The sequence below is a fragment of the Pseudochaenichthys georgianus genome, chromosome 6 (genome assembly GCF_902827115.2).
Source record: "Pseudochaenichthys georgianus chromosome 6, fPseGeo1.2, whole genome shotgun sequence".
NCBI lineage: Eukaryota > Metazoa > Chordata > Actinopteri > Perciformes > Channichthyidae > Pseudochaenichthys > Pseudochaenichthys georgianus.
This window is the reverse complement of record NC_047508.1, coordinates 39,357,763-39,372,487: the sequence shown is the minus strand read 5'-3', so window position 1 is coordinate 39,372,487 and position 14,725 is coordinate 39,357,763. Positions and strand designations below refer to the sequence as shown.

General features: G+C 43.4%; 1 protein-coding gene across 2 annotated transcripts; it reads right to left on the bottom strand.

Moving 5' to 3' along the window:
• Positions 1-4,662: 4,662 nt before the first annotated feature.
• Positions 4,663-14,398, bottom strand: api5 (apoptosis inhibitor 5). Of its 2 annotated transcripts, none has more exons than XM_034085698.1 (13): positions 14,108-14,398; positions 12,461-12,622; positions 12,242-12,335; positions 11,913-11,978; positions 11,212-11,570; positions 10,919-11,023; positions 10,331-10,420; positions 9,697-9,878; positions 9,224-9,317; positions 8,765-8,821; positions 8,582-8,661; positions 8,332-8,474; positions 4,663-5,282 (listed from the first exon to the last, which is right to left on the bottom strand). In XM_034085698.1, the coding sequence occupies exons 1-13, from the start codon at positions 14,177-14,179 to the stop codon at positions 5,212-5,214; spliced, it is 1,575 nt and encodes a 524-aa protein (XP_033941589.1). In that variant the 5' UTR covers positions 14,180-14,398; the 3' UTR covers positions 4,663-5,211. The 2 variants fall into 2 exon arrangements, with proteins under 2 accessions (XP_033941589.1, XP_033941590.1); XM_034085699.1 differs by having other exon boundaries at positions 8,368-8,474.
• Positions 14,399-14,725: the final 327 nt, after the last annotated feature.

The window sequence follows — 14,725 nt, the reverse complement described above, 5'->3', positions numbered from 1 at the left end:
AGCAGGAAACAGAAACCCTCAGCGGGCACAGTGCACATTTCGCCTCTTGTTTTGGGGTACAGTAGGTTTTATCCCCACCCAAAGGTTGGTGGTAAAGTGAGGAAACCCATTGAGCTCCACCTCGTGCTTCAGGACTATTGATTTACCTTCACTGCTACCCTCACATGGACTCAGTACAGCCGCTGCTGCCTTCCTTCTCTCTCTGAGGGTCTTCTTCGCTTCCTCTCCTGCTGCAGCCGCCCACTCCTCCTCCTCCTGATTATTTTCAGATCCACCGTGTGTGCGTGTGCGCGTAAAAACGCATGTGCCAGGCTTTGGCTGGCTGGATGGCGGGCTGGTTTGGGAAATACCTGGTCACGATCAATGAGGAGAGGCTGTATCTCGGTTGTATAGCGCCCCCTTCTGTCCTGAAATGAGAATAACACGTAGACCTTAAACGCACCATGATGCCTGAGCAAAATGATGTACAGTATCTCTGCAAAGAAAATAGAGACGAAAGCCGTCAGCCTGCAACTCAGTGAGAAGGAAGCATGACATTAGTTAACAAAGAGAAGAGAAATTAATGCATCGTAAAGAATGTCGATGAATAAATCCAAGCATCACTCAATGTATATTCACACATATACAATTAAACGCATACATTGCATCAAAAATAACCCATTTGTGTTGCATTTTATTCTTCCTCGCCGTTTTATAGTCTTATTTCATTTCAGCTCTTACTGAGCAAGATGCTTAAACAGTAATTGACAAACACACCGGATTATCAATATTCGCATCCATAAATAAAGGGATGGTGATTTAGTTTCGCGTTGTCTCTGTCCTCTGCATTGCTCGCCAGCATCGCAGTGTTCCTCCGTGCCTCTTATACCGGGCAGAAATACAAAGAGACACAAAAAGACATCATGAAAGCTTTAAGTGACTCGTTGGGTTTGGGCTAAAAATAGATCTGGTTGCTCTGCGAGGAAAACCCTGGTCTGGGTCGCCCTCTGCAGGGGAGAGTCTGCCAAGACCAGAGACTATTTTAGGATGGACAAGCTTATAGTTCTCATGAGATATATATATATATATATATATATATATATATATATATGTTCCTTTTAATACATTTAACGCACTTCCGTAAGAACAATGTCAGTTTAAGAAACACTGGTAACTTCCTTCTGCATTTTAAAGAGGACCACCAAAAGGATGCTTTATCTCCATGCACATTACATTACATTACATTGCATTTAGCTGACGCTTTTATCCAAAGCGACTTACAATAAGTACATTCGACCAGGAAGACACAACCTTGAGGAAAACAGAATCATAAAGTACATCAGGTTTCATAGAGCCAAGCATTTCAAGTGCTACTCAACTGGCTTTAGATAAGCCAGTCCTTTATTAGTATATAAGTGCTCTGTTAGTAATTCTTTGTTAGTAATTCTATCGCTCGAGGTGGAGTCGAAAGAGATGAGTTTTCAGTCTGCGCCGGAAGGTGTGTAAGCTATCTGCTGTCCTGATGTCAATGGGAGCTCATTCCACCATTTTGGAGCCAGGATAGCAAACCCGCGTGTTTTTGCTGATGGGAACTTGGGTCCCCCTCGCAGCGAGGGTGCAGCGAGTCGTTTGGCTGATGCAGAGCGTAGTGCACGTGCTGGGGTGTACAGTTTAACCATGTCCTGGATGTAGGAAGGGCCAGATCCATTCGCACCATTGTCTTGAAGTGGATTCTAGCAGTTACCGGAAGCCAGTGGAGGGAGCGGAGGAGCGGCGTGGTGTGGGAGAATTTAGGAAGGTTGAAGACCAGACGAGCCGCTGCATTCTGGATGAGCTGCAGAGGTCGGATGGCACATGCAGGTAGACCAGCCAGGAGGGAGTTGCAGTAGTCTAGGCGTGAGGTGAAGAGAGTCTGGACCAGAACCTGCGTGGCTTTCTGGGTCAGCTGGGGACGCATCCTCCTGATGCTGTAAAGCGTGTATCTGCAGCAGCGGGTTGTAGCAGCGATGTTTGCAGTGAAGGACAGTTTGTTATCTAGGGTCACACCCAGATTCCTTGCAGTCTGAGTCGGGGAAACAACAGAGGGGCCGATGTTGATAGTCAGGTCAAGAGAGGGACAATCTTTTCCCGGAAGGAAAAGCAGTTCAGTTTTGTCAAGGTTGAGCTTGAGGTGATGAGCAGACATCCACTGAGAGATGTCAGCTAGACAAGCAGAGATGCGTGCGACGACCTGGGTCTCTGAGCGGGGAAAGGACAGAATTAATTAATTTAATTTAATTAATTAATTAAAAACCATGCGGGCTAATGACTGATCCGAGCGAGTTTGTGTACAGGGAGAAGAGGAGGGGACCGAGAACAGAGCCCTGAGGGACCCCTGTAGTTAATTGACAAGGGTCGGACTCGGACCCTCTCCAAGTTACCCTGTAGGTACGGTCTTTGAGGTATGAGGTGAGGAGGGAAAGTGCAGAGCCTGAAACTCCAGGTTCTTGGAGAGTGTGAAGGAGGATCTGATGGTTCACCGTGTCGAATGCAGCAGACAGGTCCAACAGGATGAGGACAGAGGAGAGGGAGGCTGCTTTGGCAGTGTGCAGTTCCTCAGTGACAGCAATGAGGGCAGTTTCTGTGGAGTGACCTGCCTTGAAACCAGACTGGTGCGGATCCAGAAGGTTGTTCTGATGGAGATAACAGGAGAGTTGTTTAAAGACAGCGCGTTCAAGTGTTTTAGACAGGAACGGGAGGAGAGAGACAGGCCTGTAGTTTATAACATCAGACGGGTTGAGAGTGGGTTTCTTTAGGAGAGGGTTTACTCTTGCCTCCTTGAGACTGTTTGGAAAGGGACCAGAAGTTAGAGAAGTGTTGATGAAATGGGAGAGAAACGGTAGAATATCAGGAGCGATAGTCTGAAGGCGGTTTGAGGGGATAGGATCCAGAGGACAGGTGTTAGGGCGGGCAGAGGTAATGAGGGTAAGAACCTCACATGGAGAGAGAGGGGAAAAGGAGGTTAGTGTGCGGGTGGAAGGAGGGTCTGGTGACCCAGCGGTGAGTAAAGGTGAGTCAGAAAAAGAAGAGCGAATATCATCAACCTTTTTTTCAAAGTGGTTAACAAAGTCGCTTGACAGAAGGGAGGAGGGGGGAGGGGTTTTGGGAGGGTCCAAGAGGGAGGAGAAGATGGAAAATAGTTTTTTGGGATTGGAATATGAAGATTGGATCTTATCTTGAAAGAAAGTGCTTTTTGCCTGAGAGATCGAAGCAGAGAAAGAGGAGAGGAGAGCCTGATAGGTTAGGAGGTCGTCATGGTTTATTTCTGACAGTGAAGGAGATGCATTTCATACCATTTACTCACTGTAGTGCTCCCCATTACTTTTCATTCGTGTCCACTTGATTGTCTCCTCCATGATTTCCTGTTTGTGTTTTTATCATGTTCTGTTGACTATTAGCGGTTTCATTTTTTTAACAAATTGTACGGTGGCCTTGGGTGTCATGAAAGGCGCCTACAAATAAAATGTATTATTATTTATTTAGTGTATTTATTCATTGTTATCCTCTTGTGAATATGTACTGTCCCGTTTTCTCATTTCCACTGCTTTAAACTCCTGAATTTCCCCACGGGATAAATAACGGTCGATGGCATCTTATTTGCAACTTCTCAAAAAATAAATTGGGTATATTTGTTTAAAACTATTCTCACTTCCCATTTAGAAAATCAAGTTCGGCCCTTGCTCCAAAGCATCCTCCCTGGACATTTAAAAAACAAGTAATTATTGCATACCGTGTAGGAACTCAATTTGGCTTTTGATAAGAGTATAGGTTTAGTTCGATTAAAGTTGGATAAGAATGTTTTCAACGGTCAACTTTCACATCCAATTTATGCTGGGAGGCGTGTGGCGTAGTGGGTTGTCCGTAGGTGTTCGGATCAGGGGGTCACAGGTTCAAACCCTGCTGCAGTCAGCATGTCGTTGTGTCCCTGGGCAAGACACTTCACCCCACATTGCTCCTGTGGGGATTGCCCACAGTACTGAGTATGTAAGTCGCTTTGGATAAAAGCGTCTAACAAGTGACATGTAATGTAATGCTCCGGACCATCTACAGTTATAACACCGAGAAGCTACTGAAAGCATTGAAGGACACACCAGGTTAAATACAGATCTATTGAAAATGACGGCAAAATTAAACCCAGCCAAACGTTTACGGTACACTTCACTCCAGTGTTTAGTATTTTAGCATGAAGTTATCGTGCGTTTATAAAAACAGGACAGAGCAAGCAGATCCTCCACCACCAGTGTGTCAAATACATTTTTCTAAATATGGCAGCAACTATTTATAGCCCGTTTAATTATGGACACCCTGATTCTAATTCAAAGCTAAACCACACCCAGGCAGTGCTGCTGCAGACTGCCGAGGAGGCACTTCTGTGTATGCATGTTTTCTGAATGTAGATGCCAGATCATAGGCTAAAATTACCGTCTCCCCACTCTGCTTCAGTAGAGATAGATGTGGAAACCAGAAACAAGAGGGAAGACAGATAGAATATATGATGAATGAGATCGTCAGAATGAATGGGTGGAAATAAAGTCTGGAAAAGGATTGAAACATGCAGAAAGTACATTCGAAGCAGCAGAAGTGTGTGGAGTTGCATCGTTGTCTGGATACCAGACTTAAAAACACAAGTAATGAGGACAAAAGTTTATACTTCCATACAAGTTTATGATAAAAATCCAATGAAACCTCATTGATTCATACAAAGTAGCATAGTGAGCCAATTCAACTTAAGATCTAATAAAAAAAAAAAGATTAAATAAAAAGGTAGAAATAAAATGCATTCAACATCTCAAACAAGAGGATCTTTAACTTTCCCTACAACAAGCCGACAAAAATATTTATCAGATACAACTTGGCGGTCTTTTCTTCCACAAAAATACACAGAATATTTATTTTTTTAAATGAATGGGGGAAAACATTTAGGTTTACTATAACTATTGCCCAAGAGGATTATGGGGAGTAAATGTTAAAAAGTCTTGATGTGGGATATTCTGAAGACTGGAAACTGAACCCCAATCAAACAACGACACAAACTGGATGTGCGAGTTGGAACGTGAAAAAGACGTGGAGACCAGTTTAAAAAAAACAAAAACAGAAGTGACAAATAGTCCGTCTTGATGCGGAAAAGATCCTGATGTGATGCAGTTCAATGAGCAATATGTACTGTGTGTGTGTGTGGTGGGGGTGGGGGTCTCAGTAGGGCCGGCCTCGGCTCCTGTTGCCTCTGAAGCCTCGTCCTCGGCCCCTGAAGCCGCCGCGCTGCTCTGGGGTTACAACAACGAAAAACAACAGGTCAGTATCAACATGCGACAACAGCCTGAGCAATGTTAACTATACGAGGCAATAAGTTATACATAGTTGTAGAACAAAGAACTTTCTATAAAATAAATGGATTGTTTTTCGTTGTTAAAGGACACGTCTTGTCTTTAACAGGGTTCCTGGCGGTTTCACCAACTCAAATGTAAGACTTTTTAAGACCACTCTTCACGGCAAGAAAGTATGAAGGAAAATTGCTATGAAAGAAGAAATACGTCCCATAATTACTTGCAAAGTAAATGTATTCACGTTCAACATAAGAACAATGACTGAACATAACCGTACACAGAACTGTGTTAGCCAAAAAGAGTGTGTGTGTGTGTGTGTGTGTGTGTGTGTGTGTGTGTGTGTGTGTGTGTGTGTGTGTGTGTGTGTGTGTGTGTGTGTGACAAGAGTTATAGTCGGAGCTCTGCTGCCTTCATGCTGTTGTATGATTGGTGTTTAGCTACGGTATTTAGCGTCCACAGCACCTCCGCCTTTAGGGCCTTTAACGTCACCCGGAGGCCCCCCGGTGTTGTTGCGGGAGCTGCTGCACTAGCTAACGCTGCACTAGCAAAACAAACACTCATTTATTTTGCAAAAGGTGCAGTGGGCTTCAAACACGTTCCCCTCCACTCGTTTCAACCAAGCACTACATTTGATGTTTTCCAACCAAATACGGTTGAACTGACACTTCCCCATATTTATTTGTAAGTAGATTCGAAGATACATGAGTTTGACTGCAGCTAGCTGAAGCTTGGTTGCTAGGTTACTAGCTGGGTGTTCTCTAATAAGGGGCAATACAGATTGTTGGGGGGAACTGAAGGGCTCTTACCGTACTGGTTACTTTGCAGCCCGGACATTTCCCCCAAAACACATTTTAGAAGCGATCGCAACACAGAAGTACCTTTCAAATCCCATCATTTTTAAGACCTAAATCATATTTAAGACCTTTCTTATTTTTTTGGGCATATTTAAGACCTTTTTAAGGCCTTAAATTCTGATTATCACATTTGAGACCCCGCAGGAACCCTGTTTAATAACTTTGTTGAGCACCTTTCAAGCAAAGATGCAGCCCAAAGAGCTCAACAGAACAAGATACAGAAAAACATCTGTCTTTCTCCTGCAACTGGATGACTAACAGGAGGGCTACTCTGTGAGCTGTGCTTTCTGCCCTCCTGCTTCTACTCATTTTGTTTGTCGGATGTAAAAATTGTCTAATTGTTGAAATAGTAGAATAAATAAAAACATATTTCACAAACTTCCAGAAAGTGCTAGTTTTTCAAGGAAGAACTAAATCAAACTTCCTGTAACTAACTCCGATAGTCAATAGCCGCGTTCACACCGGAGTACTTTTCCCCTTTAGTTCTGTTAGTACCCCTTATGTTGCGTTCACACCAAAAAGAGAACTTAGTGCCGGGAAATTTACCCCCATGTTTAGTGCCTGCTAGAGAGGTGGTACTATCCTGGGGAGAAAAAGTGCCCCAGTTCTGATTGGCTGGGCGAATTGCAAACCACGCCCCGTAAAACTCAACACAAGTTTTGTGAAGCCGCCATTTTATTTGTGGCATTAGCATTATTAGCATTAGCCCTACGCACCAACGGAGAGAGACTAACTTATGGCAACACAAAAGTAAACATGGGAGCGGTGGTATGAGGAGGTGTCGGCGTTCTGTAGGGGTTTAACGGTACACGTACCGAAATTATTCGGTATATATATATATATAACGTTAAACGTAAAAAAAATAAAATTTGAAAACGTGAATAACTTCTTGGAAGTAATCTCAGGTGCTGCGTCGCAGCATTCAGAGTAATTTGCTCACATTGGGTTCAACGCATTATAGAGCGAGCAAGTCATTTCATTGGACGAGCTGGTCAGAGGGATGCGTTCAAATGTAGTCAGTCATTTGAGGAACTGTCGAAATGGCGAACGCAGATAAAGTTGAGCTCGAAAATCCTCCAGCATCATTGAAGTCTCCGCTTTGGGAACATTTTGGTTTCGCAGTTACACAAGGATGACGGACAAAGACAGGTGGACCGAACCAAAGCTGTTGGTCGGCATTGTTCAACTAAAATTGGTTACGCGGCTGGCAATACATCAAACTTGCACACTCATTTGAAAAGGCAATAATCGATTATTATTCGCCAGCGCTGCCGAATAATCGATTTTGATCATGGTCAATTACACACGCCAAATATCCTTATGTTGCCATCTTAGCAAAGCGCTACCTGGCTGTATCTGCTACCTCTGTCCCTAGAGAGGGTGTTCTCCACGGCAGGAGACATTGCTAGTGCAAGCAATGTGGACAAGCTCATCTTTCTTTAAAACAACATGAGAATACAATGACAAGTCCTAATGTCAAACTGGCTGCTTAGGTGCTAGTACAGTTCAAATACAGATTATTTCAGTTCATCGAAATGCTGCACCTTAATGTTCATTTTATTATATTGTGTATTTATTTGAGTGAATAGATTATTCACAGTTTAATAATAATAAAAAAATATATATATTTTCTGATAATTTTTTCTGCTGTACCGAAAACGTACCGAACCGAACCGTGACCTAAAAACCGAGGTACGTACCGAACCGAAATGTTTGTGAACCGTTACACCCCTAGCGTTCTGTTGATTTACTTTGAAGCCAGTCCCCAACTCCGGGGATTTCCGCCCGGGGACTTCGGGTGGCAGTACACGCCGTGAAGTTGTTTGCAGCCTGCCAGTAAACCCAGAGCAGAAGACGAAGTGACGTCAGCAGCTCATTTGCGTAATCTTTCCTCAGTGAAAAGTACTCCGGTGCGAACGCGATTGGTACTTAGTGCCCTGGGGTAATAAGTGCCTGTACGAAGTACTGCAAAGTACGCGGTGTGAACGCGGCTACTGAGAAAGAGTTCCTGTAGCAGTATTAGGTCAAAAGGTAAGAGTGAAATAACCCAATGTGCAGGTGAACATAAAGAGTGAACATGCTGAACCAGTGATTACTAAAACACAAATATCCAAGTGCCACAGAGTGCTCCTCACCATTAGTAAAATTGCCAATGGTGGCGCTGTACTTGCCGCTGGGGGGGTTGTAGATCTGCCGCGCGTCCCTCCGGGGCAGAGGAGAGATCTGCTTCTTTGTGCTGCCGCCGGGGCCCAACTCCTCTCCTGAGGGGCGCTTCGGCCTGGAAAAAAACAAAAGACAGGAAGTTGAAGTTGATGACGAGCAAACGAGGCAACAAGGAACTGAAACCGTGTTTGGCTTTCTGATGCTGAAGAAAGGTAGACTCACGCCGCTGCCTCCGACTTCTGCACCGGTTTCCAGGACAGAGTGACTGAGCTCTTGAATGATGGAGGGTTGTGGAAGAGATCCTGGGCAGAAAAACAAGATATTTAGTGCAAGCAAGATAAAGAAATGTTGATTTGGAACATGTTGAAGCCGAGTGTTACACTGCCACACCTGAAAATAGCTTACCTTGATGAGGACGTTTATGTTGTTCGTGATCTTGAGGGCCACCACCTTCATTTTGTTCTGATGAGAGAGAAGATAAGTTAGTCTGATATATTTGAAAGCAAAAGTCAGTACATCTAGACATGGGGTGCCCAATACGGCGATCGCAAAGGTAGTGTGGGTATAAAATTGATGTAATGACCAAAAATGTACCGAGTTGTATTGTGCCATACGGATTCATGCCGTTATGCAAGGTACACCAACACAAGGTATACTTGACAAACATCAAATGTGTAATTCGTGGCACAATTCAAACGGGATCGTAAGATAATCTTTCCCTCTCCATTGACTTCAATACATACTTTTTCCGAATTAAGGTCCCATGGGGCGGAAGTAGATGGGCGGGACTTCGCCTCTCTATTAGGTTTCCACCCAGCCAAAGCAATCAAAGATAAGTAAAAAAAAAAAAAAATCGGTCGTTACCTCGTCGGTCTTCAGAGCGTCTCCCGTCTTTCCTTGCAGTGCTACTCGCAGCTGTCGGATGTAAACCTGCAGGCCTCTGGCAAAGTACTGTAACCTGTCGAACAAAAAGCACAGCCGTAAGAACACAAACGCGCTGGGCATGCTCAGAATATCCAGATCTCAGTTTTCTTTACTAATTAAACCCTTGGAGCTGTTTCGGGGATTTGATTTGATATACTTTATTAATCCTCGTGGGGAAATTGTTTCTCTGCATTTGACCCATCCTAGTGTTAGGAGCAGTGGGCTGCCATTTTGAACGGCGCCCGGGGAGCAGTGTGGGGAACGGTGCCTTGCTCAGGGACACCTCGGTAGCACTTGGTCTTGCCGGGACTTGAACTGGTGACCTTCCAGTTGCCAAGCCAAGTCCCTATCGACTTCGCCACCACCGCCCCCCAGATGTGATGTGATTTCATGATGTGGCCCCACTCCCTCACCTGATCTTGAAGTCTTTGAGGCTATCGGCGTCCACTTTTTCGATGAGGAAGTCGGGCAGCTTCTTGCCGAGTTGGTGGAAGCCGAAGAGGAGACACTCCACGTAGCTGAACTGCAGTTTGGGTTCCTCCATCGCTGAGTTCTCCCCGTTCTCCGCCTCATCTGGTGGCAGAGGCATGAACTCCTACACAGACAAACAATACATTTAACATCTTATCTTTGTCTCGTTTACTTTATCGTCAAACAACTGGGTCCACGCGTGTTAACGGGAGCAAAGAGATATCAGTGTTTCAAACTGCCTTTAAAACATTTGTTTTCACAGTTCAAGTAACACCTGACCAGTCCTAAGCTTTTTGGTAGACAAATACGTCTACGTGAAAGAGATCAAATACAGTGCTGCGCCCTCGATTAATTAATATGACCAAGGAAAGTGAATAAGTACAAATAAATTGCAAGAAAATGTATCCTTAGTAGGCCACAGCAGACAGCACTTAAGAGGATGTGCAACAATACGAATGGAAATGTTTAAAGTAGTAACAGCTCGTAATGGATCAGTGGTGAAAAACAGCCGATGTGTGTTTTGATGAGATGTTTCCACTTGTGTTCCTCCACGTGTAACAGCATCAGGTCTCTCACCACCAGCTTGGTGAACAGCATGCTGAGGTTGGGCTCCAGCTTATCCATGTCTCCACAGTATGGACTCATCTCAGCCAGCAGCTTCAGCACCTACACACACACACATAGCTTAGCAGATCCCTCACCCAGTGTAATGTGCACTGCTAATGAGAAACAGTGTTGTATGGTGCGGGCTAATGACCCATTAACAACATGCAGCGGCTGACACCTCCGACAGGTGGCTGCCACGCGCACTTTGTTCACTACGACCGCTCACCCAATATCACAACACAACTGTGGCCATATTTAGTTTGTTCTGCCCTCTTTAATTCAAATGGCAATGCATCGAGCCATTGGCAATTCAATATGCAATATCATCTTTGATTTAATTGATGAAAATGTAAATTAAATAAACTCCATATTGTCATGTTTTTGAATTAGCAAATTGGCATTGCAACCCTCAATTCAGTTCTAAAGATTAAAAAACAACATGTGTAGAAACCTGGTCTAATCAGTGGTATATATAAAACACATTTTAAATAACTACGGGAATTCACAAGTCTACCTACATTTGACTCGTGTCTCAATAAATATGAAGCCGGAACTCACCTCCAGCTGGATGTCCAGCTCCGGCACGGGACTCGTCAGGGCGCTGAGGTTGGGCAGCACGTGTTCACAGAAGTACGTGATGAAACGTGTCGAGTGGACGTTTTTCTACAGGGGAGGAGAAAACCACGATTATTTCAAGCTTTAAATCAAAGCAAACTTCTCAATCTTGAGCTTCATGGTCTTCTCGATAAACTGAATGACTTTGGCGAATTGAAGAAGTAACTTTGGGATTGGGCGATTAGCTTTTTTGAGAATACACAGTGTTGGCTGTAAAGTGAATGTGTGTTACTCACGGAGAAGAGGGGCAGCGCCTGGCGGGTGCACTGCAGGAGGCGGTCCACGAGGTCGGGGTCGGCCGTGTTCAGCACCTGCTCCAGGAAGGCCTGCTCCACCACCAGCTCCACCAGCTGCTGCCGCCCGTTCACCGTCTGCAGCACCCGCAGGTTGGACACCACGCGCATCAAGAGGACAAACTCCTCCCCTGTCACGTCCTCCAGAACCTTCTTTGTTTCTGCAAAGACGTAGTCCTCCACCTCCTTCGTCATGACCTCCTCTGTCAGGGTCTTCAGTTTGGTGGACAGAAACTTGATGGCCCTTTCCCGAACGATGTCCTCTCCCTGCAGGATCTGAGAGAAGAGACCGCCAAGAGTACCTGGAGGACAACAGAGAGAAGGGGTTGCGTCAATGCAGTTTAATAATGACAAGCTCAATGGCATTACCCAGGATGCAATAATGATGACATACACAAGAAGTTAGATCCAGCAAACGTGCAGATCTACTGGATAGAATGACAAAGTGACTTAAAACAGGCCAAAAATATATATTTGGTTTCACACGGCCAACAAGTCAACTTAAAAAACAACATCACGGGTTACAACTAAATATTTAAAAGGGTAGAAGGAAGTCCTACTACGGGATATAATTAGAGCTGTCGCCTTCAGGCACGGCTCTGAACTGAATCATTTAAGAGCATTAATATGAAAACAACACTCACCTTTAGCATCCATCTTGAAGATAGCAATAAGTGATCCAGTCACTTGGTTGAATTCTGCTGTATCATCTGAAAGCACACAACAAATATATGGTGGATTCTTCAGTAGTTATTCTTGGAAAAGTATATTTAATATTAGACAATCAGAGCACAGTTTGCCGTTTGGACTGATTGGCTAATCTGATTGGCTAATCTGATCTCCACAATAGAACATAGCCGAGCATTTAAACAACATAGTATACACTTTCACTGTGAGGAAGGTTGTATGTAAAACTAATACCCAAAAACAGGATATCAAAGTAACTTTAGTGTCTAGCATTAAGCATCCATACCTGTCTGAAGGAGCTGGGTGAGAATATCAGCAACTCTGAGGATGTTTTCTCCAGTCGCAAAACGAGGAAGCTCCTTGATGGCCTGTCGTCGGATCTGGACGAAGACAAGAACACAGGGAGGATTACAATGGGACTACAAATACTGAAGTTAAGGGAGGAAAGCACACACAAACCTTAGCTTACTATGTACCCATGCACACGGGATTCTTACAAACTCACCGACACATCCTCATCTTCACAGAGATCGAGCTGGGCATTGATGGCTGAATCCGCCAGTTCTGGAAAGCTGCTGAAGAACTTGGGAATAAACTGCGCAGCCAGGCGCTTTTCCTTCGGGCCGCCCTTCACGCCATCCAAGATGACTTGGTAGGCATCTTTGTGCTGCAGAGGAAAAGACATCAATAAACATGTACAGGATAACAACATTACAATTCATATGAAACTCCAGTTATAACACGATCCAATTCCTAGATAGTGACTGTAGTCCAGGTATAACTGTAACTGTAGTGAATACAGCTGACCCCAAAACCAGCGGGTGTTAATGAGGACAATGATATTTGGGTATATCAGCCCACCGGGTTATGTAGAAACCCCCAATGTGTGGTGAGAGCAACCTGAAACTCTTAAAAAAAGAGCAGATTGAGGACAGTCTGCTTTAGCGTGATGCATCTATGCTTCATTTGACAAAATATTTTAGCAGTTGTGACCTCCTAATCCCGTGACAACAGTTCTTTGAAAAACAACCCGTGTGGTGGCATTCAGTTTTTAAATGGGAGACTGTAACTTTGTTTTTAAATTTACAAACAGGGGCTGTGTAGTTTGAAAAAGGCATATGAGGAGGACCTAGAGACTTATAACAAAGATGCTATTTGCTAAATCTTAGCGTCTGCCTCATCGATTTGGACCAATGTTTTTCAATCAGTCTCTTTTCAGGCTATCTAATAGAGCACACTACAAAGTGAAAGTAAAGACCCATAGCTCGGTAAGGTTATCACTCAGTTCAATAACTAGAAGATATCTTACAAGACAATGGAGAGGTTTTTAATGCGTAGAAAGGCAGGGTAGTTTTGGATCTATTACAGTCACAAAACAAACAACAAATAACCTGCGTGCCTGTTTTAGAGAGTAATCCAACTTTCAGAACCCTGCATGACTACTGACATAGGAACCATTTGATCCGTGCATAACAATCAACTTATATTTGAATGGAAATACATGATTTCCCCAGGAGTGTTTCGGTGTAACAAATCCAGATTCACTGTCTTGCTGGAAATGCAATATAACATCATAATAAAGATGCCCTGATTTAGTGTAAATTAAAATATGCTCAATGTTAATTAAATCAACGTTTGGTTAAACAATATTATAATTGTGGTTATACAAGAATTGAAAAATGTCTTAAAATACAATAAAAACAAATATTTACATATATTCAGAAGACTATAATGTGTATTCTTAGATACTCTTCTCAATATGTATTTTCTACTATGAATATATAGTTTATTTGTTTTTAATATTTATTTAAATGTATTCTATTTTTAGGAAATGTTGCAATATCGTACTATGACTGTAAAAAATGCTACTGTGACAAAACCATTTCCCAACTTGGGATAAATAATGGATATATCTATCTATCTTGAATAAAATATAATGTTAATATTTACTATTAGTCGAGTTGTATCCTAAAGGGTCGCCATTGACATTAGCACGGTCACTAGGTTAGCCTAGCCACAGTTAGCATACCACGCACACAACAATGTTATGTAGCTTACAGCGAACAGTTGACGTCAAATAAGCTAATGTGAGGAACCAACACACAAATCAATTCAACTAGGTTTTAAACCACACATTATAAGCGTTAATTACCTGGCTGAGGTCGTCCTTAGCGTCAGCCAGGACCCCGTAGCTCCGATAGAGATCCTCGATAGTGACCGCCATCAGCGTGCGTCCTGCAGCAGAAAAAGATTAAAAAAACTAACAAGGAAACCACTCTCTGGTCCCTTTAGCTCCGATTCAGGGGAGGGTAGCACAAAGGACGCTGTACTACCGGGATATATGTTCTTAGGAAAGGGGATGGTGAGAGGAAATGTCGAGAAACCCGTGAATGAATAACGCTAGCAGTCTGTCTTCCCGCAATCTCAAGCTAATGTGCTACGGAACAATGAGCAGAGCGCATGCGCAGATGTAGCAAGTAGCGTGGAAGATGGCAACACATGTGACCACTTGTGTGCGCAGAAATGGTGCGCAGTAGATCTATTGATTTGTTTTGTTTTATTCAAAAATATGAACATGAAATCAACCGCTCACGCCGGGTGTTAAAATTAGTTTTATTTCTCCTATATATTTATATTGCATTGTTTGAGGAACCTGTGACCCAAGGTTTTCATTACACAAGATTGAAGTCAAAGATTCAAAGGTTTAATTCTCATGACAAAACTACTGTGTAATTATGTATTTATTCAATTTATCCGTGGCTGTATTTGA